The 27,628-nt window shown below is 35.0% G+C and overlaps 5 protein-coding genes across 10 annotated transcripts; 3 read left to right on the top strand and 2 right to left on the bottom strand.

The window, feature by feature from the left end:
* Window positions 1-5,923: 5,923 nt before the first annotated feature.
* Window positions 5,924-8,993, top strand: LOC126654529 (isopentenyl-diphosphate Delta-isomerase I-like). The gene is made up of 6 exons (XM_050348421.2): window positions 5,924-6,219; window positions 6,878-6,933; window positions 7,203-7,294; window positions 7,903-8,005; window positions 8,101-8,238; window positions 8,486-8,993. The coding sequence occupies exons 1-6, from the start codon at window positions 5,969-5,971 to the stop codon at window positions 8,737-8,739; spliced, it is 894 nt and encodes a 297-aa protein (XP_050204378.1). The 5' UTR covers window positions 5,924-5,968; the 3' UTR covers window positions 8,740-8,993.
* A 621-nt stretch (window positions 8,994-9,614) lies between these two features.
* On the top strand, window positions 9,615-21,721 carry LOC126654527 (ankyrin repeat-containing protein ITN1-like). Of its 6 annotated transcripts, XM_056106508.1 has the most exons (9): window positions 9,618-9,817; window positions 9,919-10,084; window positions 11,036-11,104; window positions 11,378-11,495; window positions 11,577-11,864; window positions 12,517-12,663; window positions 13,072-13,097; window positions 20,348-20,851; window positions 20,923-21,721. In XM_056106508.1, exons 3-9 carry the CDS (start codon window positions 11,075-11,077, stop codon window positions 21,544-21,546), a joined length of 1,737 nt encoding a protein of 578 aa, XP_055962483.1. In that variant the 5' UTR covers window positions 9,618-9,817; window positions 9,919-10,084; window positions 11,036-11,074; the 3' UTR covers window positions 21,547-21,721. The 6 variants fall into 6 exon arrangements, with proteins under 6 accessions (XP_050204370.1, XP_055962482.1, XP_050204373.1 ...); XM_056106507.1 differs by having other exon boundaries at window positions 9,616-9,817; window positions 11,036-11,495; XM_050348416.2 differs by having other exon boundaries at window positions 9,617-9,817; window positions 11,378-11,864.
* Window positions 13,570-15,648, bottom strand: LOC126654530 (serine/threonine-protein phosphatase 7 long form homolog). The gene is made up of 4 exons (XM_050348422.2): window positions 15,515-15,648; window positions 15,043-15,438; window positions 14,579-14,968; window positions 13,570-14,487 (listed from the first exon to the last, which is right to left on the bottom strand). The coding sequence occupies exons 1-3, from the start codon at window positions 15,620-15,622 to the stop codon at window positions 14,672-14,674; spliced, it is 801 nt and encodes a 266-aa protein (XP_050204379.1). The 5' UTR covers window positions 15,623-15,648; the 3' UTR covers window positions 13,570-14,487; window positions 14,579-14,671.
* LOC126654528 (uncharacterized) lies at window positions 15,717-19,510 on the bottom strand. Its single transcript, XM_056106510.1, has 3 exons — window positions 18,310-19,510; window positions 16,526-18,228; window positions 15,717-16,446 (listed from the first exon to the last, which is right to left on the bottom strand). The coding sequence occupies exons 1-2, from the start codon at window positions 19,406-19,408 to the stop codon at window positions 17,744-17,746; spliced, it is 1,584 nt and encodes a 527-aa protein (XP_055962485.1). The 5' UTR covers window positions 19,409-19,510; the 3' UTR covers window positions 15,717-16,446; window positions 16,526-17,743.
* A 1,013-nt stretch (window positions 21,722-22,734) lies between the features above and the next one.
* On the top strand, window positions 22,735-27,343 carry LOC126656046 (uncharacterized). Its single transcript, XM_050350499.2, has 8 exons — window positions 22,735-22,898; window positions 23,408-23,431; window positions 23,870-23,975; window positions 24,073-24,141; window positions 24,319-24,812; window positions 25,456-25,717; window positions 26,609-26,817; window positions 27,072-27,343. Exons 1-8 carry the CDS (start codon window positions 22,894-22,896, stop codon window positions 27,136-27,138), a joined length of 1,236 nt encoding a protein of 411 aa, XP_050206456.1. The 5' UTR covers window positions 22,735-22,893; the 3' UTR covers window positions 27,139-27,343.
* Window positions 27,344-27,628: the final 285 nt, after the last annotated feature.

The following is a 27,628-nucleotide window of genomic DNA, read 5'->3' as shown; positions in this document are numbered from 1 at the left end:
TTACTTTGTTGGGTAATTCTTTAAAAAAATCAAGCCACATTATCTCATTTCCTCAATTAATTGAGGGAGGGAGAAAAAAAATCCCCACGACAAACATTAAATCAAACATAAATTTTAAAGTACAAAATTCAATTTACGTGCTTGTAGTTTCAAATTTTAAATTTGTATGTCTAAATCTCAAGACGCTCATTTGGTCAGAGTTTGCCTCCCGCGAAAATCTTACACAACTCGTGCGGTGATTGGTTTGAATGTGAAAGTTAAAAGCGCTGTCTCATAGTAATAATCCGTTCAGAAAATTTCAAAGACCTTGCACTAAAAAAAATATTCATGTACCTAAACTTGAAAATTAATTTATTTAAATAACGCTAAATTTATTTGCTGGTAGTTTCAACTATTTATATTGTTATGTAATCAAAAATTAAACATTTCCAATCACGCTTTGAATTTTTGGAATAGTTTTGGTGGTTGCTTTGTTTGCTGATAATTGATATACAATTGATTGCTGGTAGTTTTATTTTGATTATCATTTTTGCACATTTTTTTATGATTTATGCTGTATTATAAAGGCCTAATTACTTAAAAAAAGTCATCTTGTAATATTTTTTCGTTTATACCCTCATCTAGGAAAAAGTTTATTTGTACTCTTTTTTTGATTTTTCGTTTTCATCTCTACCCTAAAATTTAAATTTTTGACGATTAAATTAATCAAAGGATGAAAATATTATAAATAATTATTAATATTAATGTTTAATTAGAATATAAGCTAAATATAAAGGATCGTTTTGAATATTTTTTCAAATAAAAAGAGGTCAAATTAATTCTTTAGGGTAGAGACGAAAATGAAAAATCCAAAAAAAGAGTATAAATGAACTTTTTCCTAAGTGAGGGTATAAACGAAAAAATGTTATAAGGTGAGGTTTTTTTTTTTAAGTAATTAGGCCTATCCTAAAACTATCAAAAGAAGTAGTAAAAGTTACCGTTCTTCATTTCTTCGTACTATCACAGTATCACTGTAATAAAATGCTCAATATTTGTATGTTATTGCAAAGGCATCCTCACTATTAACATGTTGAACTAAAATGGTAGTACTAGACACGCAGTCTACTGTGTAAAAAAAACGTTTTTATATTTTGCAAATACAATTGTCAAAAAAAATTGTGCTACCATTTTAAATTTTGTCTAGACACGTTTAACTTAAAATACGTTTTCGATAAGTTGAATGACCTATAAAGGACAAAATTTAGTTTGATGACTAGATAATTAAAAGAGTAACAGTTTAGGAATCTCAAAATGAGTTATTCTTAAAATCATTGAGATAACGACGAATATGATTTAAAGTTGCAACTATTTTGAACGATGAATGTGTATAAATTATTTGCCATGTCATGACTCACATGGAATTTTTTATTCATATTTTTAACATGTAGTTGTATCGTGATTTTAAGTTAAACGGAAATTTCATTCTCCTCAATAAAAAGATTTAAAATTAACTAAATAGTAGTACAGGAACTTGATGTGTATAAATAAAGATGCACGAATCCAAAGTCAACAAAATTAGAAGTGCAGGAATGTAATAATGATCATGCCATTAAGATTTTTAAATTGTGGCTTAACAATTAACATATACATTTGATATTTTGTGCTTAATTGTTCGGTAGTGGCTACCGTTTGGTCCATATCCTTCTATCATAATCGGAAGAAAAACTACAGCAGTGGTGTCTAATTTTTTTAATTTTTTTTATCTAAATTTTTGTTATTTTTTATCAGTATTCAACTTCTAGAAAATCCTTTTTCGGTCACAAAGTGCTAAAAAGTAAAAATAACTCCCAAATTTATTTAAATTTATAATAGTTATATGACATAATCATCCAAATATACTACACCTTTAAAAAAAAAACAAATCGTTTATAGTCCCACTTTTTAAATTTTTAATTTTTAATTCATTTTTTAATTTTCACTTTCAATTGTAGCCATCTGTTTAAATTGGAGTGAAAAAGATTCAAATAAACCTTTCATATTGCTTAATTTTTGAAATTTACTATGGTAAATATGCAAATTGGAGCGATATGAAATAATACAAACGACATATTTTAACTTTTTTTGACTCTAATTTGGACAAATGGACTACAATTGAAAGTGAAAATTGAAAATAGGTTAATTTAAAGAGTTTAAAAGGTGAGGCCATAAAAAAAGAAATTGTGAGCTATTTTTGAATGATTAAACCTATTTATATCAATAAAAACAATAATACTTAATTGTTTGTGCAACGATACACTTATATATAGACTTATAATGGTAAATCATAAAAGTAATTTTGGCTTTATTAGTAGTTCAGTGATAAAAAAAAATAGATTAAAACACTCATCTAATACATTTAAAAAAACACTGATTCAAAATTAAAATAAAAGCTCATATATTAAAAGAGAAAATTTAGAAAATTAAGATACCAATAGTGTAATTTATCCATCACAGAAAATGCCATAAAGCAGCATATCTTGTTCCAGATGTTCGATCACAATTCACAACCTGGCCATATCATAAAAGTTCAAACAAGAGGACATAAATGATAAACCAGTATATTTTTTATGCAAAAATAATTATTAAAAATGGAATATTTAACATTTTTTCCTGTATTACTTTGCTCGAATCTGCAATTATATCTGACCAAAAGATTTTGATTCTCTATTGAAAATTATACTATTAAAAGGGCTAGTTAGTTGGTAGTTGGTTGTTCAAAAAATATTTAATAAACTATAGTGTAAAAAAATTATTGAGTTATATATTTTGATATTTTATTTCCGTTGAATTGGTATTTTAGAAGGACATGTAAAGTCTACTGTATTTAAACTTTTTTTTCATGCATTGTAGTGGATCAAATCAAATTCATCGACTCATTCTATATAAGTGAAAAATAAGGTTATTTCTATGCTAATATTTTTACCATATCTACCATTTAACCATAAATTATCTTATCTTATCTTTCTAAAATTTTGACCAAAAAAATCAATTTTGTTAACAAACTTAATACAATCCACATTGTTTTTTAGAGAAATTCTTAGGTAGACTCAGTCCACCACGTCATCCGTGGACTAAGCCAATCATATCATAACACCTCATTAAAATGAGGGTATTTTTTATAATATCATTATCCAAAAGTGTATGCAAATAACAAACGAAATTACAAGAATACCCTCATTTTAATGAGATGTTATGATATGATTGGCTTAGTCCACGGATGACGTGGTAGACTGAGTCTACATAAGAATTTCTCTGTTTTTTATATCTTAAAATATCAAACACAACAATAAATTATAACTCAAATGGTATGCGCGTTGGATAACATTCTGCTAAAACCATAAAATTAAATTCTCCATAAAACTAAAAAAATCGATTTGATACGAGAAACATATCAAAAATATATTAAGACAATTGCTACAATTTCGAATGGGCTACTTAATCTTAAAAATGAAGTATACATTTATCAAATAAAGCTCATGCATATTTTATTCCAAATAATTGCTTAAAATTTAGAGCAATATGAAACTCTTTACTTATGTTATAAGTTTATATTTTGGTCCTTTTTGTTTCGAACGATATGATTTTTTTATTTATTTTTTTAGTAATAGTTTAGTGTTAGTCAACTGAGTTAAAAAATTTAATAAAAAAATTAAATTTTAATTTAGTTTTTTAAACTTATTTTTTTACACAAATATAAAAAGAAATTATATTTTTTTTTGTTAATTTGTTTTTAATGGTTTAAAAAATTAATTAATTTTCACTTTTCTTACTTTTAGATTTTAAAATTTTATTTTTCTAATTATTTACTTCATTTATTTTGTGATACAAAAAAATAAAATTAAAAATAAAATTGAAGTCATTAACTCACTAAATCTCATAATAATATAATTTATATTTAGACATATCAAAATATATGTTTAAGGATTAAAGTGACTCTTTTTAGTTTGATCCTTTTACTCAATTGAGTTACACCAAAATAGAAGGAGGGAATAAATTATTGACGAAAATAAAAGTGAAGGATCATAAATTTGAAATAGAAGAAATCAAAGTGTGGATTAAGACATATGTGAGAAACCTCAAAGTAATTTATTCTAAAATTTACTCAAATAGAAATAAACAAAATTAATGAATAATATTTATGATTTAAATATAAAAATAGATAATATTTATAAACAATAATTGAATAAAAGGTCAATCCGGTAACTGAAATTGTGACGAAGTATTAAATGACTTTCTTTTAACTATTTTGATCAGTTAACAACAATTATCTCAATTATTAAGTTAATTAAAGATAATACTCTCTATTTAGAGTCCAATTGAAGATAAAATTGGATTATTATAGTCCTTGAACTTGTTTATATTGTCGTTAATTAACAAAAAATATAGTATATTGTTCTTAATTGATCTAAATGTTTGAAAATGAATTATTTGAATGAGGTTTACAAATTGAAGGGCCAGGTTGACCCTTTGCTCAAAAATAATTTCACAAAAAGAATAAATTTTAAAAATATATGACAATTAAAAACAAAAATTGTTAAAAAACATTAAACACCATATAAAATAAATAAATAAATAAAGGCAAAAGGCTCATTTTAGCCCTTAAGGTCAAAGCAAAAGAATTAATAAGACCCTAAGGTCGAAGGTTGCTCATTTTACCCTCTAACGTTGTCCAAATTGGCTAAGATCGCACCACCGTTAGTTTCTTCCGTCTAACTGATGACATGGCTGTTAGGGAAAAATTTCAAAAACATCCTTAATGTTTAAAATATTTGCCAATTTTATATTCATGAATTTTTTTAACTATTTTCACCCTCTTTTTCATTTAAATATATATAATTAAATAATATTAAAATTAAAACATTTATTAAAACAATCGAAACTCAATTAAACACTTCGAAACATAATTAAACGCTACAAAATTCAATTTAAATCTAATTCACCCACACGCCGGATACTACCTCTATAACTTTTAGCAAAAAATATTCCGATCAAAAATCAAATAAAAAAAAATAATTAACAAAAAAAACGACATTTTATATTTTTTTAATTCCGAAAACACAACATTCCGTCGGCCCACCGTCGGTGGTGAGCAGATCCACCGTGGTGGGTGTGCTCTTTGTGAGCAGAAGCACCACGGTGGGTCTGCTCTTTTTTAGAGCAGACCGACGGTGGTGAGTCTGCTCAAAAAGAGCAGATCCACCACCGATGGTGGTTCTGCTCTTTTTAAGAGCAGAACCACGGTGGTGGGTCTGCTCTTTTTAAGAGAAGACCCACCACCGATGGTGGGTCTACTCAGATGAGCAGATCCACCACCGGTAGGTTTTCGGAATTTAAAAAAAATATTTAATTTTTAAACGGTTTTTTGATGATAAATTGGTGGTCGTATCTCGGATTAAAATAATTTTGTATTCGTAAAAAATAAATTATTTATTTAATTTTTGGATAAATTTTCCGGCGATGGATTTGTTTAATTGAATTTCGATTTGTTTAATTAGGTTTCGACGTGTTTAGTTGAGTTTCCATTTTTTAATAAACATTTTATTTTTAAATATTATTTAATTATTGATATTTAATGAAAAAGAGGGTGATAATGACTAAAAAAAGTTATAAGTATGAAATTGGTATATATTTTAAACATTAAGGATGTTTTTGAACTTTTTATATACATGCCACATCATCATTTAACATAAAAACAGACGGAGTTAAAATTTTAGTGTGATTTGAGCCAATTTGAACAACGTCAGGGGGCAAAGTGAGCAACCTTCGACTTTAGGGTCTTATTAATTCTTTCGCTCTGACCTTAGGGGTTAAAGTGAGCCTTTTGCCATAAATAAATAAGTAGTCCATTTAATTGGATCAGTTTCATCCAAAATAAAATAAAATTGGATCAGAGTTGACAAATAAAATAAGGAAAATTTACTATAAGAAGAAAAAAAAATAAAGCCAAAAAATGTCTCTCGCATCTCGCCTCTTAACTACCCCTTCTTCTTCCACCTGCATCACACGCTCCTTCTCTGCTTCTCATCGCAAATTCTTTCCCAATTTCCTCTCTTCAACTATCACTCTTCCGTTCCTTCCAATTCCCAAATCATCCTCCCGGCTTCTCTCTTCTTCTCCGATCACAGCCACTACCACCGCCATGGCTGACGCTCCTGACGCCGGCATGGACGCTGTCCAGAGACGACTTATGTTTGACGATCAGTACGTTGCCCTCTCCTTTTTCTATGTTTTTTTGTTAGCTCAGTAGATTTTGTTTACTGGGTTTTGAGTAAAATCGGATTTAAATGTCAAAGTTTCAATCTTTTTGTGGGTTTAGTTCATGGGTTTGATTCAATTTGATTTGATTGTTGACTATGAAGCTAATTTAAAAAGAGGAATCTGACTTTTTATTGGTTGACTCTTTATTGGATTAAAGTAAGAGTAAAAGGATTAATTTCTGCATGTAATTGGTTTATTTTGACGATAGAGACAATAGAGTTCGTTATATAATAATTTCGTATATACTTTTAGAATTTTATATTTTGGTTTTCTTTAAGTTGAGGTAGGACGGACACTTCATTTGATCAACATTTTTTCCGTTTTGGAATGTGTCGGAGATTTGGTGTTTCGAACACAAAACTTCATTGTTTTACTTATGAAACCTTGAAAGAGCACGTTCGCTGTGTCTTAGTGTCCCGTTTTCCCGTATCTGTGCTATCAGGGTTGACTTTATGTGTTTTTCAGTTAAATTTAGAATCCACTATTATGCATATGGCTGATGGATTTTTTGTTGTTTTACTTGTATTGTATGTTCAAATATGAATTATCTGAACATCTGTCTTTATTAATGGTACCTTTGTCCCATTTTGATGTCTTGCAGATGCATTTTAGTGGATGAAAGCGATCGTGCCATTGGTCATGTCTCCAAATATAGCTGTATGTTATCTTCTCTGTTATGTTTACTATCTTGATGTTAGAATTGAATTCTGTATGTTTCTAGTTCATATAATCCAAGGAGATTTTTTTATTATATAATTTGTGGAAAATCGTATTTTTCCGCTTAGGGTTGTAATCTAGCTATTAGAACTTTTATTTCCTTTTTCTATTATTGTGTTTCTGTGATCCAAGTCGTTATGAAGTTTATGCAGCTAATAATTGTTACCATATTGATTTTATCTTAATTCTGATGCCTTTTGAATTTGCAGGTCATTTATGGGAAAATATTTTGAAGGGAAATTCGTTGCACAGAGCTTTTAGTGTATTCTTGTTCAACTCAAAGTACGAGCTACTGCTCCAGGTATATGTTTATTTATGAGTTAAAATACAAGATCTTATGTAGATCACTTCGAGCTCTTTTTAGTCTTCATATCAAAAAGATTGTAATCTACAACTTTGGTATCATGAACTTCTGATTTTAGAACTTTACTAGTCAAACCATTAGTTATTCAATTTATTCTTTTGTAGGAAAGTGTACTTGTTATGAATTGTCCAATACAATAGAAAATTATCAATTTGCTTTTGATTATTTAACCAGAGAAAAGTAGATGTTGAGACAATAAATCTTAAGATTGTAGAGCCGTTACTGAATGGATATGAAACTTGTTTGAGATAAATATGTGTCTGGAACTTTGAGGGAACTAGGAACCGTCATCTAAACATGGTTTCAATCTATACAAGAAATTACTTTAAGAAATGCAGTTGATAATTGATGGCTGAATCGTGATCTGAAACATTGGAAATAGAAGCCTACATTAGTATATCAAGAAGACTCTAGTTAGGAATCTTCTTTCGTGGCTGGAAGAACTATTGAGCATTTTGTGGGCTAGCTATGTTTTGCTGGTAATTTTTTTATTAAAATCCATGAGATGCTGAGGTGATACTCATTTTTGTTTCTTTCATCAACAGCAACGCTCTGCAACAAAGGTGACATTTCCCCTTGTGTGGACAAACACTTGTTGCAGTCACCCTCTACATCGTGATTCTGAGCTCATTGAGGAGGATTCTCTCGGTATGCAAATCTACATCTGTGTACAGTTCAATTAAAAAACTCAATCAACATGCCTTCACTTGGAGATCAATAATAGTTTCATTTTATTCTATCAGGTGTGAGGAATGCTGCACAACGAAAGCTTTTGGATGAGCTTGGCATCCCAGCTGAAGATGTCCCGGTTGATCAGTTTACCCCAGTAGGGCGTATCTTATACAAGGCACCTTCTGACGGGAAGTGGGGAGAGCACGAACGTAAGAGTTTATATATGATTAATTCCACTCCCATTTATTTTCCTTTTCTTCTTCTATTTGCCTGTCTTTTGTCTTTTCAAATTTCATTTTTTGAACTTTAATACTTGCCTTGTGGTAGAGCTTTCACCATTTTATGTCGTTGGATTAGTTTGGTATAATTCGACTCCATTAACCCGGACAGCTGATAGGAGCAAGCTTTTATTCTAGAATTTTTGTTTATCTCTTTATTTCGGTGTTTTATTTGCAGTTGACTATCTGCTCTTCATGGTACGAGATGTTAACGTAAACCCGAATCCTGACGAAGTAGCGGATATTAAGTATGTTAACCAGGAGCAGTTAAAGGAGCTCTTGAGGAAAGCGGATGCAGGTGAGGAAGGTTTGAAGCTGTCCCCTTGGTTTAGACTAGTTGTCGACAACTTCTTATTCAAATGGTGGGATCATGTCGAGAAGGGGACACTGAAGCAAGCAATTGACATGAAAACAATTCACAAATTGACTTGAGACATCACGGACAAAGCCCCAATTCATGTGCCATTAGTTTTATATGAATAAAATCGAGTAGAATGTGGATGAGTTCCAAACAAGTTAGTGTTTGTAATTTGTTTTGATTTTGTCCTCGTTCAGTATCCGAAGAAAGAACGTTTAGTTTCAGCTATTTACATCTTGTCTTGTTACCTGTAAAACTTACTGCTGGAATGTGATCTCGTAACGTAAATTTTGCTTTATTATGTAAAAGAACTCAATAAGGAACCTCAGACAGTTTATTTTGTTATCCTTAATGTATTTCTTGTGTGTTGAAACTTGAAAACTCTGTTCAGGGCCACTGGTGCATCTCTTCTATGAAAGAGTAAGATGGTATGATGCTAACATTAACAAAGGGTCATCTCAGTTCCTGACTTGTGTTTCAGGTTTCATCGCTGTCTGTAAACTCGTTTATTTTGTTTAATTTAAGGGTTAATTAACTTAAAATTATAAAAATATTGTTCCTAATTAATTATAATTATTAAGCATAAATTAATTGATCCGGAGGACTGCAATTGCCTTTTCATCTAACAGTAAATAAATCTTATAATTTTGATGAATTGTAAATAATTTTAACATTTTACAGCTACAAATGCCAAGAATTATTTGGATTTTTTTTGGGATATTTAACCCGTTGTGTTTTAAAAACAGGACGGACTGGCCAGTTCAATTGATTTGCCGTGAATTAGAAGTCAATTTTAATTTGATATTTTTTCTTCTAAAATTCATAAATGTGGTTTAATATTTTTGAACCAAAAAAATTACTATAAATGATCAAATTTAGAAATATTAGATGCAATGATTTTTATTTACTTATTGAATCAGTAGTTGAACGGTTGATTTATAAATCAATGGCCATTACTGATTTAACCAGCGGTTCGATTCTTAAAAACACTGTGTTAACCAGGTCACACCGCGCCAAGACTCACTCACTGAGTTAATAGAAAAAACTCGAGAAAAAGTGCGAGCGAGTTTTTGCTTGCTTGAAAGAAAATGGCGAGAGAGACGAGTCCTGGTCTTAAGATCCTCTGGCTATGGACGATCGGCACTGCCGGCAGTAAACTATCAAACTCACCAGCTCTCAAATTTTTCAATTTACCATCTCATCACTGTTAGTTCTAATGAATTCCGTTTATTTTCTTGTTATTTCTGCTGCAGTTTTAGTAACGAGTGTGATAAAAACGAGAGTAAGAGACATGGAGCAGTTAATGAACACTGAACCGCCGCAACAGCAGCTCCCGTCAACTAACGGCGGTGATTCAGTTATATTGGACACCACAATGGAAACTCAAGGAGGGTTTATTAGCGAAGTAAAATAATAGATGTTAGTTTTTTTTTTCTAGTTTCAGTTTTAATTTGAATCCATTTTTGTATTTTAATGTTTTCTTCACAATTTTTGTTTGGAGTTGCAAGTTTTATTGTGGAATTAATTTTCATGAATAAAATATTTGGTATATTTCGTGCTTGTTATGTGTTTGATTAATGTCCTGAATGAATCGTTTTAAGAAATATTGAAGTTCCCATTTTTCTGTACTTAATCATCTTCAAATATGTAATTGAGCTGGATTATGTTTGTAAATTTCTTTCGGTTCCTTGAATTACTAGTAATTTAGAGGCTAGAGCCCAGCTTCAAGGTAATCATAAACTAGGTAGCACGACACAGACATGGAGAAACGATGTTACTTTAAAGTTTCCTATGTTAAAAGTGAAATTTCGTGTCCGAAAAAGTGTCCGACTCGTTCCAGAAACGAGAAACGTTAATTGAATGAAGTGTCCGTACTACCTAGATCATAACTGTTCTAATCAGAGTAGAGAGATAAGCACCGTGAATAGTGCTCTATTGATTTTTGTTTTAAGCGAGCTAAATTGTATGCTTTTGCTGTTGTATTTGTTACGTAATCAATGCAATTTGTGCATTTAAGGTAGAGTTTAGAGATTATGCTGTTTGAGTTGATAATTTCGATTACATATGATATGCCAACCTATTGACTGAATTCAAGTATGTATTCTGCTGATTTTTTAAGGTGTATCTTGTGCCAATGTAAGGTTAAGCTTTCTGACATGGTTCTTTATTAGTTCTTGAAGACAAGGCATGCATAAAATGATTTGTCTAAAGTTTAAGGCATTTTTTACATGTTGTGTTGCTCATACTTAATGATTAGAAAATCTACAGAAAGAAGTGGTCTTGAAAGCGATAGCCTGAATTTTTTTTTGTGAGAAAGCGAAAACAATTATAATTTTAATCTATTTCACTATCTGTTAAAATTATCTATAGACAGAGAACAAGACAAAGCCTGCTGATCTTTGAAAGGAGATGGAAAGCTGTTTTGGTGTGGATGTGACGGTATTTCTATCCTACTTTATAAAATAATCTAGTACAAAGAAACTTTGAAACATTTGAGTGTGATATTGGTGAAAGAAAGGCACGTATCACATACTCAAATACTGAGTTTCTTTTATTTCTCTATTGCCAGTATAATTTTGTTAGTGCCTGCTCAATCGCTAGCTTGGTCAAAAATAACTAGTGATGGATCCTAAATTATATCAAGCTGCAATTTGTGGAGATCAAAGTTTCTTTGAGAATCTTGGAGATGTTGATTCATTCAGTTTATTTCAGGTGATCTATGGCCACAAAAACTCCATTCTTCATATTGCAGCAAAACTTGGAAAAATACGGACTGCAGAAAAGATCATTGCTATATGTCCCCTGCTTTTGCATCAGACTAACTCAAAAGGTGATTCTCCACTTCATATTGCTGCAAGATTGGGGAATTTCCAGATGACTCAACTTCTGATTAACTGTGCAAAACTTGTAGAAGTTGAAGTGGAGAAGGAGTTGCTGAGGATGCAAAATCTGGACAATGATAATGCTTTGCATGAGGCTGTGCGGAATGGGCACTTTGAAGTTGTCAATTTGCTGATTAAGGAAGACCCTGAATTGTCTCAATTTGTGAACAAGGCTGGAGATTCTTCACTTTTCCTGGCTGTGGATAGAAAGTTTTACAAAATTGCTTGCCTTATTCTTGAAGCTGCTCCTATGTGCTCCTATAAAGGTAGGAGCAGTATGAATGTTTTGCATGCGGCCATCATTCGAGCTGACAAGAGTAAGTTCCTCTTGGACTTAAGTGACCCGTAGATGGAGCTTGAGTTTTGCACTATGCAACTCTAGTATCTGAATTTTATGCCTCATTTCACCAATTAGGGATGAGGAAACGGTTCCGATTTAACCTATCTATTTTGGTCAAGTTTGGTTAAAGTTTTGGTTATTTTGGTTCAGCCAATACAAAATATTGGTTCGGTTATGGTGAAATTTTTTAAAAAATTGGTTAACAAATTAATAGAATGTTTTATATGTTTATTTATTTTTAATTATTATTCTTTTTTTTTATCCATTTAACCGAATCAAGCTACTCACTTGGTCGGTTTGGTTTTGTATTTTAAAGATTTGATTAGTTCAGGTTAAGCAGTTTCGGTTAAAATTGATAATTTGGTTGGTTCGGTTAAAGAGATAATTTCCGTTAATTCAGTTGGTTCTTAACGAACCGGCCGTCGGATCACCCTATCATCAATATACAACTCTCTCGGGAAATGAGATACTGCATCTTGTTGGTCTCTGGATTATGCATTTTCTTTGTATTTTCAAAGACAATTTCAGGCAATATCTTTCTTGAACGAGTTTTTAATTTCCTGTTGCTATTAAATGTTGGATTAATTTTCATTTTGACTAAGTATGGGCTCTCAATATATGGTTTGTAGGGCTCCTCTTTGTGGTGACAGAAATGGTTGTAAGCATTATTGCTATGTACTTGAGGATCATTTTCCTGTATGCAAACCAACTCCTTCCTGCTGCTTGTAAGTGTTTACAAATTAAACAATCTTACAAGTTCAGCTTTATTGGAGCAGGTAAAACACCTTCCCCTGGACAATTATAGTTTTGTCATATTTTTGTTAATTTTCATGAATAACAATTTAAACAAAGGGTCATTCCGGTCCCAGAATTTGTGAGTCGGGGTTAATTAACTCACACTTAGCAAATTAAACAATTATGGACAATATTCTCTAATTTTAGGCCGATTAACTCCCAAATTGGATCATCGCGGCCTGTGAAGACATTCATTTTGTACAATGTGGAGGTTAAATGACCTAAATTTTAGAGAGCATTGTCCCTAATTAATTAAAATTGCTAAGTGTGAGTTAATTGATACCGACGCACAAGTTCACGGACCGCGATGACCCTTTGCTCATAACAATTTTATTCAAGAACATCATTTTTTATGTGAACTGACTGGATCGATATGATTTTTCTCTCAGATTTCATAATTGAGGTGCTAAAGAGGGGTTTTTGATATTTGGGTGCCTGAAAGGCACCCAAATTTCCAATTCAGTGCCTCTTTCGGAATTAATTCCGAAAGAGTGCCTGGTCCCACTCGTTCCGCATTCTAGGAATGCGGAACGAATGGGGTTCCGCATTCCTAGAATGCGGAACAAGGGCAGCAGCTGATTAACAAAGTTAATCAGCTGCTTAAGCACGTTCCGCATTCTAGGAATGCGGAACGTGCTTCCCCAATGATTGGGGAGACAGTTTTGTCTCCCCAATCATTGGGACTGCAATGATTGGGCATTTAGTGCCCAATCATTGCTGAACTTTTTAAAAAAAAAACAATGGAGTTTAATTTTTTTTATAAACACTATAAATTAAATACAATGTTATCAAATGATATATTAAAAATCGATTTAAATGCTTGTTTGATTTAAGTACTAATTTTAACAAATTGAAAATATCTGGGTACCGGAGCCAACTACCGCATGTAGGTCACTTAATTTGTATCTCTGAGCCTTGGTTTTGCATATATAACTTAGTCTCTAAAATAAACACACCTCATTCACTCTCATTACAGAACAACAAACTGATTTTGAGTTTCCGAATGGATTCTTGTCCTCTAAGAGACGACGGAAAAATTATAACAATTATAACACACGAATATAATATACATAATATAGTAAACATACAACATATACTAAAATACAAAAATCGATAAATAAAGAAAAATATGAAATCTAATCCTCATATCTACGAGTCCTCGGTCTCTGTATCCTCAAACCGTGAGTCTCTTGTCGGTGCCGCGAGCTGTCTGTGATCGAGTGAAACTGTCTGGGTACCGGAGGGCTCTCGCCGCTGTCGGTGGCGTCCTCGTCCTGAGCTGAATGCTGAACGTCTGCTGCTGGTGGTGCAGTACCGGTCTCCTCCTGTGTGGGCGGTAGGAGTCTAAAAGATGGAGGTGTGAGATCCGGTCGTGATAAAAGCTCCTCGTACGCCTCTGAACCGATCTCCGGACCGAATAACCATGACTCTGACAGTGTAAAATGTAGCTGTGATGGATCCTGGGCCTGGTGAGAAGAAGATGGCCGCGAATGTGACGTCGACGGCTGATCATCCGAAGGCATCGTGGGACGGTAACACTGATCGAAAGACGTGAACGGTTGAGCATCTGTATATGGCGCTGGACGGTAATACTGATCTGATGCAGCAAACGGCGGTGGTGTGGTCTGCCGAAACGGAGACGCCGGTGGTGTGGCCTGCCGGAACTGAGACGCCGGTGGTGTGGCCTGCTGGAACTGAGACGCCGGTGGTGTGCCCAGAGAAGTGGTATATGCTGTCTGTCCGTACGACGGCTCAAAAAACGGCATCGACGAAGGCGGGACCTGATACGATGATACCTGGGGTCCCTGAAATACAAAGTTAAAAACGCAACATTTAAAATATATATTTAACTACGAGTTAAAAAAGCAATAAATTAAATTATAAATGACATGAAACCTGTGGGAAATAGGTCTGATGCCACGGAGGCTGTGATGCTGAAGTGGAAGTGGAACCGTAGTACTGAGTCGGGCCATAGTACTCCCCCCGTCTCTATGTGGTGGCTGTCGGATCGAAGTGGAAGTAGACCGGTGGGGGGATAGGGTCTGCCGGGCGCTCGCGAGGCGGGGCGGCTCTAGGCTGCCGTCTACGCGCTCCCCTGATGTGAGCCAGATCGATGGTCAGGGGAGGAAGAGGAGGTAGTACGTAAGCCGGAACTGCTGGCTCTGGTGGGGGCAGTGTGACGTCACGGCGCTCCTCTCCGTAAGCTAATTGAGAACTGCGTGCAGCAGTCCCAATCCTAGACGCACGCGCCTCTCTCTGAAGGGCGATCATCTCGAAAGTGTCGCGCTGTTTACATCAAAAAAACAAATTGTCAGTGTATACAATAATAAGAGAAATTTAATAATAAAATAAATACGTACACTCTGTCCGGCCGCTGCGCCCTCATGGGTAATCCAACGCCGGCTGCGGCTCCGAAACCACTCCATATACGCTGAATGGTAGTGAGGTGGACGCTGGAGCTGGTAACCCTGAACAACGTAAGCCGCTCTGTTGTTCCAAATCTGAATGTAATCTGAGAGCAGTTCATCAAAGTTGTAGTTCCCCTGATACTGGATGTTATGAAGGCGCCGATCTTGCATAGCAGGCAGGGGAATGGGCTGCTGTAAGCCGAACTGCTGCAGAACCCTATCCGGCTGGTGCCACTCCACGATGTGATAGTAGATCATTGGCACTCGGGCACGCCAAATATGTCGCCCTGTCAGGTACATCTGTGGGATGGACTGGAGAACGTCGTCGGAGTATGGCTGCCAAACGATCTGCGCACGTAAATTAGAAAGTTAGTTAACATTTGTCAGGACGTTAGTTAAATTCAAAAAAAAATATGAAACTTACATCGTCGTAACGCAGCCCGTCCAATAACAGTCTGAAGTGAGAAACTGAGTGTCTGGGAACTCGTGGTGTCCCCCGCTCCCGCTGTCTGGGACCCCCCCATCTGCACATATTATTAAATTATATTTTAAGTGTACTGAAAAACGTAAAATTAAGATAACTTCATACGAAAAATGTACCTGTCACCCAAAGGCAATCCCCCCCGTGACATCAAAGTCGGCCAAACGGGGTCGCAATGGCCTAAGTCGCTCGTAAGCCCAGAGCTGTAGAATCCACACGGCGCCCCCGATGTTCTGTCTGTCCGCCGAAGCAGAGGCGCAGAGGCATAGCTCGTGGTACAAATACGCCAGAACAGCCGATCCCCAGCTAATATCGCGCAAGTGGCCTAAATCCGCCAGATGCGGAAGAATCCTCACGCCCAAGTGGCCGCTGTTCAAGTCCGGAAAGCACAGACCCTGTAAAGCAGCCCAAAGGTAACCTCGAACCGCCTGGTCAACCTGATCCTCTGTAGCACCCGCAGGCAATACCGTCCAACCACCAAACTGGGCTGACAACCAAGAACCACTGACCCACGAGGACCCCGGTTTACGGGGACGGCTGACCTCTAACTGCCTCCCTAAAAGAGGAACAGACACCGTGTTCCAATCCCGTATACGAGGTCCGGTAACTGGCGTCCCATCCACTGGGAGCCCTGTCAGGATGGCCACGTCCGGCAGCGTGATAGTACACTCGCCCTCTGGAAACCAAAACGTGTGTGTCTCTGGTCTCCACCTCTCCACAAGAGCTGTGATAAGGCACAAGTCAACTGGAAACTGGCGCATCGCTAGAAAACCAGACATGCCAGTCTGAATAATCCCATTCCTGATGCGAGAATCTAGCTCGTGAAATGGAGTAAGTCTGGCGCTCGAACGTGACCCTAAGGAAGACTCGTCGCCCTGAAAATATAAAAATTATATAAAAATTATGACACTAAAAATTATAACCAAATTAGGACAATAAAAAACAAGATTTTACCTGGTTATCCCAAATAACCGAGGATCTGTGATCGTCCTGCATTGTCAGAACGTCTGGCACCAACGGCCCAGGAGTGTAGTAGTCCCGACGTTCAGCCATAGCTGAAATAACAAATACATACAACAGTTATTAAAAATTACAACAAACATTCATAAGAATAATACATTAGTGAATGATATTCGTAAGAATTACTAAAAGGAGATTCATAAGAATAATACATTACTAAAGTAACATTCATTAAAACAATAACAATCATCACAAATACAATAACAGTCATCACAAATACAATAACAGTCATAACTACTTCCTGTCTATTACACGATAACAGTCATAATCTACTCATCTCGGATAGGATTGGTACAATCATTTGCATTGTGACCCCGGCGACAACATCTACTACACCAGTTAGGACTCAGATCTTCCCTGTATTCCTGATCCATCTCGTTCCTGAAGCGCTGGTTGACTGGACGCCCTCTTTGTCGACGCCATTCAGGGTTTGGAATGAAGTGGGGTTCGCCTACGCCGGACTTCTTCCAGTATGTGCCGGCACGTAACACTTTAAATGGAGTGTTCCAGCATTGAATTGCAAACTTGGTCTGGTAATGCCAATGCACAAACTCAAGAGGGTTCAGCTTCTCCTTCGCACAAACGGCCATAGCATGAGAGCAGGGCAACTTAAATTGCTGGAATTTACCGCACGTGCATTTCTTATGCTGAAGATTTACCGTATGGGTATTTCCTCCTCTCCCATTTGAGTGGTTCTTCCTAGTTTCCACTTTGCATGTCATCGTAGAACGGTCGTACGTCTGACTTGTATGAAAACGGGCCTTCTCCCCCCTCTGCTTCAGTAGTTGGATGCATATTGGGGTGTAGTGAACGTTTGTAGCAATCAACTCCTCATACGTCTTCCAACGCGTGTCGAACATTTTAACCATCCGAGCAAAAATTGCCTCAAGCATTGATGTGATCGGAAGCCCCCTTATATTCTTCAGTGTCGCGTTGACAGACTCAGCATAGTTAGTTGTCATCACATTGTGTCGTTGCCCTTTTTTGTCATACACCCTTGTCCACTTTTCTTTAGGCCGCTTTTCTTGCTTAGTCAGCCATGCATACGCTTCTGGGCTTCTAACCTCGATCGCTGCCATGTAGCGTTTATACTTGTGCTTCTGATATGCTCGGCCTATGTGGCAAACCATAATATTAGCGCATAATAATAACCTATGTAGCGTTTATAATGACTCGTATAAAATCATTACCTGCTTTATCCGCCAGCTTCTTCAAAACCTTATTCCTAAACTTGGTCTGAAAATTACTACAGAAATGTCTGATGCAAAACTTGTGGGCGACACCGGCCCATTCAGGACGCTTCAGAACCGACAATATTCCAGCATGCCGATCAGATATAATGGCCACCTTCCTTTCGCAAATCACGTGCTCACGCAAATGTTCAAAAAAGTACTCATAACTGGCAGTACTTTCAGATTCAACAAGTGCAAATGCCAGTGGCATGATGTGACTGTTCCCATCGATTGCCGACGCGATCAACAAGGTCATTTTGTATTTGCCATACAAATGAGTACCGTCGACGAACAAAACTGGCTTGCAAAAACGAAACCCTTCAATTGTCGGTTTGAAAGTCCAGAACATTCGGATGAACGTTACGACTTTCGGCTGAAGGATCCCGTCGGTGTACACCTCAGCGCCTACAAATCACAAGTTCAACAAAATTAGAATTATTGCTTGAAGCAACTCGTTATATAACAAATTAGAGTTATTACGTATACCTTCTGCATCCCAGAAAGATCCAGGGTTGACATGCATCATCTCGTTCATGAACTTGTGAACCATACCAAATGATTCATACCAGCCACCGTAAACATCAGCTATTGCCTTTTCCTTTGCATTCCAGGTTCGTTTATACGGAGGCCTAACTCCAACTTGTTGCCAAATTCCAGCTCTGAGGGTATCGATCCGTATATCACGTTGCAGCTTTACTTGACCCTTGATATAGTCTGCGATTGCAACAGACCCAAAATTCTGATGGTTTGGATCAGGTAACAGCTGATTGCACGTGTGCGGGCCAATATATTTTGTCAACGTCCACGTCTGAGTTGCTTGCAGAAGTGTAGCGCGCAGCCACCATTTACATACAGGGTTCTGCCTGCAAGCCAACACTATTGTGGAGTTGGTAGTCCGGCGACCCTTGAACTCCCTTCCCACCCCGACCGAATAAGTAGTCGCACAAGCTCGGACGGCATCGCGATTTGGGAATACCATCCCTACTCGGAATTCCATCCCAGGATCCCACATAATCTTTTCATCAGCCTCCGGGGCGACGTCAAAGTCGCAAAGATCCGCCGTTCTTACATGCTCAGGAAGTTGCGACTCATATTGCGAATCTGCTCCTAAGTCTTCCTCGACATCCTCTTCGTTGCTGTCGTAGAAATCCTCTTCTTCCTCTTCTTCCTCTTCACCACTACCCCTCTCAGACCCGCTTGAATCACCTAAGACCAACTGATCTAGTAAAGTCGTGTTGCGAACCACGGCCTCGTATTCCACGTACAATTCCAAAATCTCTAGTTGCGGATACCGCACGACCTCGTTCAGAATTCCAAACACATGCTCGTTATTCTCCACAGAAAACAACGAGTACGACCGTATCGCACCCTCAACTATTCTTGGAAGCCGAAAGTAGATTTTTGAAATTTCTACTTCCCCGTCGGTAGAAACTGCTCTTCTACAAATATTTTGTAATTCCTCGAAACTCATTCTCTCGCTAAGCGCCATATTAACCGGACGACCCCCGTGGTATTCTATTCCACACGGAGAACTCACAATACGGCCATCACACCATATCAACAAAGATATATTTGGACTCGTCATTTCTAATTAATAAACAGCAAATTTTGACACCGTTATATTTAATATGCGAATTTCAAATTAATAGCGTTAACATATCAATTGTAATTACTGTTACTTTATGTCTAATATTTTTTTTTAATATTATAAAATTAAATTAAACATATCCTAATATAATTGTATGCAATAACAATTTACAATTAATTTTTTTAACAATTAACAATATTTTAATAAACTATAATAATTTTTTTATATTATACATACATTTCTAAATAACTATTAGGCTAAGATAACATTTTTCTACATTATAAACTTTTTTATACATGTATTTCTAAATTATAATTAAAATTTAATATTTTTCTATTATAATTAAATTTATACATGCATTTCTAATATTTACAAATACTAAAATTATTTAAAGCAATAAATAAAATAATTAAACGTACTAACCTCTTGTAGTTCTCCAAAATAATTAGTATTAAATAATATAACTCCTTAGCTCCAAAATATAGATTCGAAATAAAAGCACCTCGGTTCAAGATTTTTCCGCTCAAAATAATAACCGTCTCCCTCGAACTTTTATGTTTTAAGTATTTTTTTGTTTCAAATTGTGAATGTTTACCTGCTGGAGAAGGCTTTTATAGCCTTCGGAATTTAATGTGTTCCGCATTTGTCAAATGCGGAACACATTAATTACCGTTGGGAGCTGTCAGCTCCCAACGGTAAAGTCAGAGTGTTCCGCATTCTAGGAATGCGGAACACTCTTTAATCAGCTGATTACACATTAATCAGCTGATTAATGTGTTCCGCATTCCTAGAATGCGGAACACCACATGGTCCGCATTTTTAGAATGCGGACCATGTGGGACCAGGCACTCTTTCGGAATTAATTCCGAAAGAGGCACTGAATTGGAATTTTGGGTGCCTTTCAGGCACCCAAATATCAAAAACCCGCTAAAGAGGTGTCCATCTGCAATTGCTGAAGCTGATAAGTCTGGGTGGATTCCTCTTCATTATGCTGCATTTATGGGTAATGTAGAAGTTGTGGAACTCTTACTACAGTGTGATACCTCCTTAGCTTATGTGAAGAACAAAGAAGGCATGTCTGCTCTTCACATTTCAGCCGAGGCTGGTCAAAACGACGTAATACTAATGCTCATTGCAAAATTTCCCGATATTTCCGAGTTGCTCGATAATAGAGGTGGAACAGCTGTACATGTTGCTGCAGAAAGTGGGAAGAGCAATGCAATCAAGATATTCCTATCAACACCAGTTCTTGCAGATCTAATCAACCATGAAGATGATGACGGAAACACACCTTTTCATTCAGCTGCCATTAAAGGACACTACGAAGTATTACAATTGTTAGCAAATGATTGTAGGGTCGACAAAGGGGCTATAAACAAGGGAGGCTTCACTGTGTTTGACATTATTAAATCAAGTACACAGCTTAAACAACATAAAAAGGTACCTCTGCTTATACTAAATGGCTGAATTTGAAGAAATGCAAACAAATAATGTTCTTAATAACCTTTCAGGCCCAAATATTATGGAAACTGAAGGCGAGGGGTGCCTTAAGAAGTTTAGAACAGTCGGAAGCTAACAGGACACGAGGAGAAGGCCAGACGGAGCAAACTGAAAGAAAAGAACCTGGAAGAGGTGTCAACAAGGAAAACGAAGCAAAACATGTGGCGATATTAGAGAAAAAAGATGCTTCTCATTGTATTAAGAAAAGTGGCGATGTTGACTTACTTGTAGCAACTATTGTTGCAGCTCTCACATTCGCAGCAGCCTTAACGATGTCTGCTGGGTACTGCACCGAGTGCAAAGATCAAGGTATGGCCGTGTTAAACCAGAAATTTGGTTTTCGAGTATATATGGTAGCTTGTTCCTTGGCATTTGGTTTATCAACTGCCTCAATGTTTGTCCATTATGGAGCTTCAAGAGTTGAAATTGAAAAGGATCATATTGCTGGTTGTTCGGTACAGTATGCTCTCTTGTTCACTGAATGGTCCATTTATGCAATGGTTTTAGCCTTTCTTTCAGGCATATCTGTGGTGTTAACTGGATTACTGGGGCTTGCTACCGCAATTGTGACAACATTTTGCTTCATTTTAGGGCCTCTTGTCTATTTTTTAGTTACAGTTTCTATTAGAAACTAAGTTGCTCGGAAAAGGCTTAAATATAAAATGTAAACAGGAGTTTCTGTGATATCCGCAAGATGCAGAATCGTGAGTGAATGAAGTTTCTGTGCGGTACCTTAGAAGTTGTGTTCTGTGCTTTATTTATTGAAAGGCCATGTAGAATAATATTATAGTAATTGTGTTCTCACCTAAACTACTTTTTACTTCAAGAGATCGAATTAAGGAAAAAGTAACACCATAACATACTTCCTTGTGTTTGATTCAGCTGTTACTTATAGTTTGCCAAAAATCAGTTTCAAATTTTATTTATCATACTTAATTAGCTCATACTTAATTATTTCAATCAAGTAAGAACATTATTTATTGTTTTTAAGTCAATTAAAGATATGATATTTTTTATTTTTCATCAATTAACTTTCAAATTCAATCATTATGGTTCCTTAACTCGTTCATTTATACAATTTGTGAGTTAAAATGACTTAAAATATATAAATATTAGCCTTAATTGATTAAGTATGGTTTAAATAACTTCAAAAATATTATATTTTAATATAGATAGTTTAAATAATTGTATTTATTATAAAAGTATCTATATTTTATTGTAAATAGTTTTATTTTAATAATTAATAAAGTTAAATAACCATCGGCTATGGAACTTCTTACAATAAAACCTTTTATGTAGTCATTTAATTTAGTTTTTCACATATATTTGATACAACGATATAATCAGCTGCTGTTAGCATTTTGAACTTCAAATAATATCCGACAAAAAAAAGTCATTTGGAAATTATATCACTCAAATACTCGGCGAAAGTTAAAAACAACTCTTATTCGACAATCAAACAACAGAAGAAAATACCGACTTAAATTAATTATTTTATATTTTTATTGCATGGATATAAATTAGCCACTGAAAATAGATGCTGATAAAGTATTACTACACAAATTTCTATCATGTTTTTATTTAATATTATTACAATTCTGCCATCATTTTAATGAGGTGTTCTAACGTGATTGGTTTAGTCTACGGATTCTAATATTTTAGCTGATGCAAACACCAAATTGATTTAAATTTCTATTAAAATACTAAATTATCATTTTCGAAAAAGTTCACCCTTCATTTTATACCTTTTCCCCCTCTTATGTTCTTTATTAAATAATATTAATAATTAAAAAGAAAAGTGAATATCACAGTCTCTTAAGTGCAAACCCACCGCTCCTTGTTTTTCATTTCCCGTAAATCATTTTCCTTCATAATTAAATAAAAATCGCACTCTCTCTCTCACTTTCTTTGTATTCCCGTTTGTCTATCCAAACCTAAATCAGAAGCACTCTCAAATCTCCGATCCCAAATCATCTCGGTTTATGAGGTCCTACTTCTTTATCTACTCAGATCTATTATTACCAATAATTCCCTTCAATGTTTTTTATGTAATTATTAATCTGTGTTTGTTCGTGTTTATAAGCTAATTATTTAGTTTTCTCTGTGGATCTGTTTCTTTTAATCGCGATTAATATTATTTATCCCTTTCTGGGTATCATTCTTTTTTAGTTTTTTAATCTTTAATTGGGTATGGTGTGGAGTTGTTTTTAATCTTGTGTAGGTGTTTTCGATTTAGGGTTATTCTTGATTTTTTTGGGTATTTCTTGGATTTTGTTTTTTTGCTATTTTTAGAGTGATTTTTAATTATTTGTTTTTGCTATTTTTGAATGAGATCTGTGTGGGTCTATGTTATTGAGGAATTGTATTTCAGCAATGATTATCTGTTCCTAATTACAGTATGGAAAATTATAATGGGTCAGTTTTGATTTTGGGTCGTAATTATATAAAATGTAATTGAGTTTACTTACTGATTGAGTTGTTTTGTTTTATTTGCAGCTCAAAGGAGAGACCCACTCTTGGGTAAGTCTTTTTTTCTTATGTGATATAATTATGAATGTTAATCAAGTTTATTTATTTCCATAGTCCTTTTTATTTGGAGAAATTTGGTTTTTGTTTCTTTTTTTAATGAAATTATTGATTGCCGAGCTGATTCACAGCCGGGAATGTTAGGTTCTTGTAGTTATGATTTAATTAATCTTGTTAAATACTTGTGAAATTCAATTTGTTAGATTATGTGGCGAGTCTCACACCCATCCACAATGTGAAATTTGAACTCGAAATGCTTATGCTATTATTCAAAATTAAGATTGCCTATTTAGCTGATATTTCATTTGTATGTCTTTATTAAATTGTGAATGGTAGATGTTAAGCATGTCTGACTTGGTTATGCTTATCCTTTTTGTTATTTTTTTTGCACAAAGTTGAATTATGTTTTCTAAATTTTATGTCCACGTACAGTGGCACGCGGATTAAGACCCGCAAACGGAACATTGCAGCCCCTCTGGACCCTGCAGCATTTGCGGATGCAGTGGTCCAGATTTACTTGGATAATGCTGGTGATTTGGTACTTTTTTTATCTTTAGATTTTGATTTTCAAATGTAATAATGTGAAAATCGTATATGCTAATGTAGTTGTGCTTAACAAAATTAATTATGTGCAGGAACTTATTGCCAAGAGCATTGAATCTTCAGACCTTAACTTCTCAAGATACGGTGACACCTTTTTTGAGGCAAGTTTTGAATTTATAGTAGAGTTTAATTCCTTTCTGTTTGAATTCAGATACATACGGAGGGAATTAGGGTCCTTTTTGTGTGAAGTGGACTAAGATTTACATTTGATGGCTAGCTCCTGTCTGGTCGCAAACACGTATAATATATTGAGATTCTGTTTAATTCTTTTTCCATAGGTTGTATTCACAGGAGGCCGTACACAACCTGGCACAACAAAACCTGATGAGGGGGAGCGTCATACTTACTCTATTTTAGATGCTGAGCCTAAGCGTGAAATTACTTTGCCATATGTGATCTACATACAGAAAATTCTGCGCCGAAGGCCATTTCTCATTAAGAATCTTGAAAATGTCATGCGAAAGTTCTTGCAGTCACTGGAACTTTTTGAGGATGATGAAAGGAAGAAATTGGCAATTTTTACAGCTCTCGCATTCTCGCAGAAACTCTCTGGGCTCCCACCAGAGACGGTGTTCCAACCCCTGCTTAAGGATAACCTTGTGGCTAAAGGGCTAGTGCTTACATTCATAACTGACTTCTTTAAGGAGTATCTGGTTGATAATAGCCTCGATGATCTGATTTCAATTCTCAAACGGGGTAAAGTGGAGGAAAATCTTCTGGAATTCTTTCCATCTGCAAAGCGTTCAGCTGAAGGTTTCTCTGAGCATTTCACGTGCGCTTTATTCCCTTCCCAATATTTATTTTTCTGCTTTTTTTTCATGCAAATTTTCTTATTGGAACTAAATACTTGTAGCTGTTATTTGGTCATGCTAATTGTTTTTGGTCAGAATTATTTTATCTTTCCGGAAAGAAACTACAGCTGTTATTTTTTTAATCCCCAAAGAAACACTTCGTCTCTCCTTTATAGCATTTGGCCAATCTACTGTGTCTACGTTTGTTGATTGGTATTTCTGCAATTAGAATAACTCTGTCATCCAACTCTTTAAGATTTGCCTTGCATTATTTTGTACTCTAGCATGTGAGCAGTTCTTTGTTTCTTCCTGGTTCTTAAACTAGAAGCACATTTGAGTTTATCTCTTTTGTTCTTCTAATAATGTTAGAAATTTGTATAAGATGTTAAATCTGCTGTGGTTTGTAAGTTGCTTTTAAGAGTTTTAGAGTAAGGAAGTGAAAATGTCAAAAACTAATTATTGACTCAATTTTTTTGATCCGGCCTTTTGTTAGTTTCTTTTGTCCTTTGCCAGTTGCAGTTGAGGATATTAATTTCTACCTTTCTTTGAAATGTTTTACCATACTTGATTCTAATAACTCTGTAGAATAGAGTTAATTGAGATCTACTTAATTTTTTATTTCAGCAAGGAAGGAATATTACCTTTGGTTGAATACAATGATAAGAAAATATTTGAGGTGAAGCTGAAGGAAATGAAATCTGCATTAACAACCCAAATAGCAGAAGAAGCTGATATATCTGAAGTTATAGAGAGTGTGAAACAGCGGGTGAAAGATGCTAAACTTCCAGACCTTGAGGCTGTGCGTGTCGTATGGGATGTTCTGATGGATGCTGTTCAGTGGTCTGGGAAGAATCAGCAACAGAATGCCAATTCAGCGTTACGCCAGGTATGGTCAGGGAACACACTAGTTTCCTTTTTGCTGAGAATAATATATTAAAAGGAATTTATTTCTTTTTACTTGATTGGTTCTGATTGGGATATTATTCAATACAATCGTTGCGCCCTAAGTTGCACGGAAACGGCGAAACGGATTTTTTGCAAAATATAGGAAACGGAAACGTGGGGGAAACGTGTAAATAGTAAAAATATAAGGGTATATTTATTAATATTTAAAGTTATAGAATTATATAATATATATGTATATATATAATTTTATATCTTTTAATTTTTGTAAATATACTCCTATATTTTAAATTTTATTTATAAGAATTTATTTTCATATAAATGAACTATAATAACAATTAATAAGATAAATTATTTGTATATATAACAAATATAACATATCAATAAACTCCATAACTATAAAGTGTATGGATAATTGATTAGGTTCTTTTATTTATTGGTAACCTTTTTCAGAGTTTTGTTTAAACTATTTAAGATTTTTTTTTATCTAGGAAACATGTTTCGTTTTAGGGAACGGTTTCTTTTTAGGAAATGAGTTTCCAACTTTTAGTATTTACGGAAACGGGCCCGAAATGTTTCCGAAGAGTTTTTGAAACAGAAATGTTTCCGAAACGGGGAAACTCACCCTACATATGGTTTCCGTGCATCCTTGATTGCGCCATGTCATTCGTGCAATAAACCAATAGCGCTTTAGTCATGTGAAAATTTAAATGATAAAAAAATTAAATAATTTCCTATCGCAAATGTTCATCGGCTTGTTGTGGCTTGTTGTAAAAATGAAGTGGCGCAACGGTTTTATGAGATAAACACTCGGTTGAGAACGAGGGAAAAAAAAGAATGTTTTGTCTTACTTGAGCTGCGTATTGCATTGCAGGTGAAAACATGGGCTGAGTTGTTGAATACCTTCTGCACCAATGGAAAACTTGAGCTGGAGCTTGTCTACAAGGTTCAGATGCAATGTTATGAGGATGCTAAGCTGATGAAGCTTTTTCCTGAGATAGTGAGGTCTCTCTATGATCAGGATGTGCTCGCAGAGGATACCATTCTTCACTGGTTCCGCAAAGGAACAAACCCAAAGGGCAGGTATAAACTACTATAACATTTCAGTTCCGTATTACAGTCTCTGATCAGAATGCTCTTCATTTTATCCATTTGTTGCATGATGGTTAAGTTTTTTTTTTTGAGTAAGCATGATGGTTAAGTTATGTAAGCTTGTATTGGTAATTGATCATTTTAATCATGCAAATCTTTACTGGTAGTCTGAATTTTAATTATGGAGTTTTGAATTCCAATCTTATCGCTGTCTTGTTTGACGAACGTGCATTTCAATGTTGCAGGCAAACTTTTGTGAAGGCCTTGGAGCCGTTTGTGAATTGGCTGGAAGAGGCAGAGGAAGAGGAATAAGTGCAACTATGATATTTCCACCATGTTTCCTGTTCTGTTTGCAATGTTCTTCGTTACTGAGATATTAGTATTAGCAACTCGTAAAAAAGTTGCAGCTCTTATATAACGGACGGTGTGTCCGTCAAAAATCCGTGTATGCTTTAATTACTTAGAATAATTGAATGTCACTTTATAATCACAATTTATGTTTTTGATTGTTCTGTTATGTGAATGTTTTGCTATGGTTTTGAATTACAGCTTGAATAATGTTGATGCATTAAGTTCCGGTTTTAGGTTGCTGCTTAAGATAATTTTTTGTAGGATTAGGATCTAGCATGCTCAATGAATCTATACAATTGAAGGAAGAAGACTATTTCGATCTACGTTTGCAAAGGAAGAGATTATGCTTGAGATTTTTATTTTTTTTTGAAACAATTATGCTTGAGAAGTTTTTATTCCTTGTTTATATGAGCTATATGCTGCTGATTAGGTGGTTATTTAGCTAATATAT

Source organism: Mercurialis annua, linkage group LG7 (genome assembly GCF_937616625.2).
Source record: "Mercurialis annua linkage group LG7, ddMerAnnu1.2, whole genome shotgun sequence".
Classification (NCBI taxonomy): domain Eukaryota; kingdom Viridiplantae; phylum Streptophyta; class Magnoliopsida; order Malpighiales; family Euphorbiaceae; genus Mercurialis; species Mercurialis annua.
Note: the sequence above shows the minus strand (reverse complement) of the source record. Positions and strands in the feature narration are given on the sequence as shown.

Excerpts from the sequence above, each read along its gene's own strand:
- LOC126654529 (XM_050348421.2), top strand. The coding sequence starts at position 5,969 with ATGTCTCTCGCATCTCGCCTCTTAACTACCCCTTCTTCTTCCACCTGC. Across the intron at positions 6,220-6,877 it reads CGACTTATGTTTGACGATCA|ATGCATTTTAGTGGATGAAA; the intron begins GTACGTTGCCCT and ends GATGTCTTGCAG. Across the intron at positions 6,934-7,202 it reads TCATGTCTCCAAATATAGCT|GTCATTTATGGGAAAATATT; the intron begins GTATGTTATCTT and ends TTGAATTTGCAG.
- LOC126654527 (XM_050348413.2), top strand. The coding sequence starts at position 11,288 with ATGGATCCTAAATTATATCAAGCTGCAATTTGTGGAGATCAAAGTTTC. Across the intron at positions 11,865-12,516 it reads CATCATTCGAGCTGACAAGA|GGCTCCTCTTTGTGGTGACA; the intron begins GTAAGTTCCTCT and ends TATGGTTTGTAG. Across the intron at positions 13,098-20,347 it reads TAATTGAGGTGCTAAAGAGG|TGTCCATCTGCAATTGCTGA; the intron begins GGTTTTTGATAT and ends CCGCTAAAGAGG.
- LOC126654530 (XM_050348422.2), bottom strand. The coding sequence starts at position 15,622 with ATGTGCAGATGGGGGGGTCCCAGACAGCGGGAGCGGGGGACACCACGA. Across the intron at positions 15,439-15,514 it reads ACGGGCTGCGTTACGACGAT|ATCGTTTGGCAGCCATACTC; the intron begins GTAAGTTTCATA and ends TTACGTGCGCAG. Across the intron at positions 14,969-15,042 it reads GCGCAGCGGCCGGACAGAGT|CGCGACACTTTCGAGATGAT; the intron begins GTACGTATTTAT and ends TGATGTAAACAG.
- LOC126654528 (XM_056106510.1), bottom strand. The coding sequence starts at position 19,408 with ATGACGAGTCCAAATATATCTTTGTTGATATGGTGTGATGGCCGTATT. Across the intron at positions 18,229-18,309 it reads ATCTTTCTGGGATGCAGAAG|GCGCTGAGGTGTACACCGAC; the intron begins GTATACGTAATA and ends TGTGATTTGTAG.
- LOC126656046 (XM_050350499.2), top strand. Across the intron at positions 23,976-24,072 it reads TGGATAATGCTGGTGATTTG|GAACTTATTGCCAAGAGCAT; the intron begins GTACTTTTTTTA and ends AATTATGTGCAG. Across the intron at positions 26,818-27,071 it reads GGAACAAACCCAAAGGGCAG|GCAAACTTTTGTGAAGGCCT; the intron begins GTATAAACTACT and ends TCAATGTTGCAG.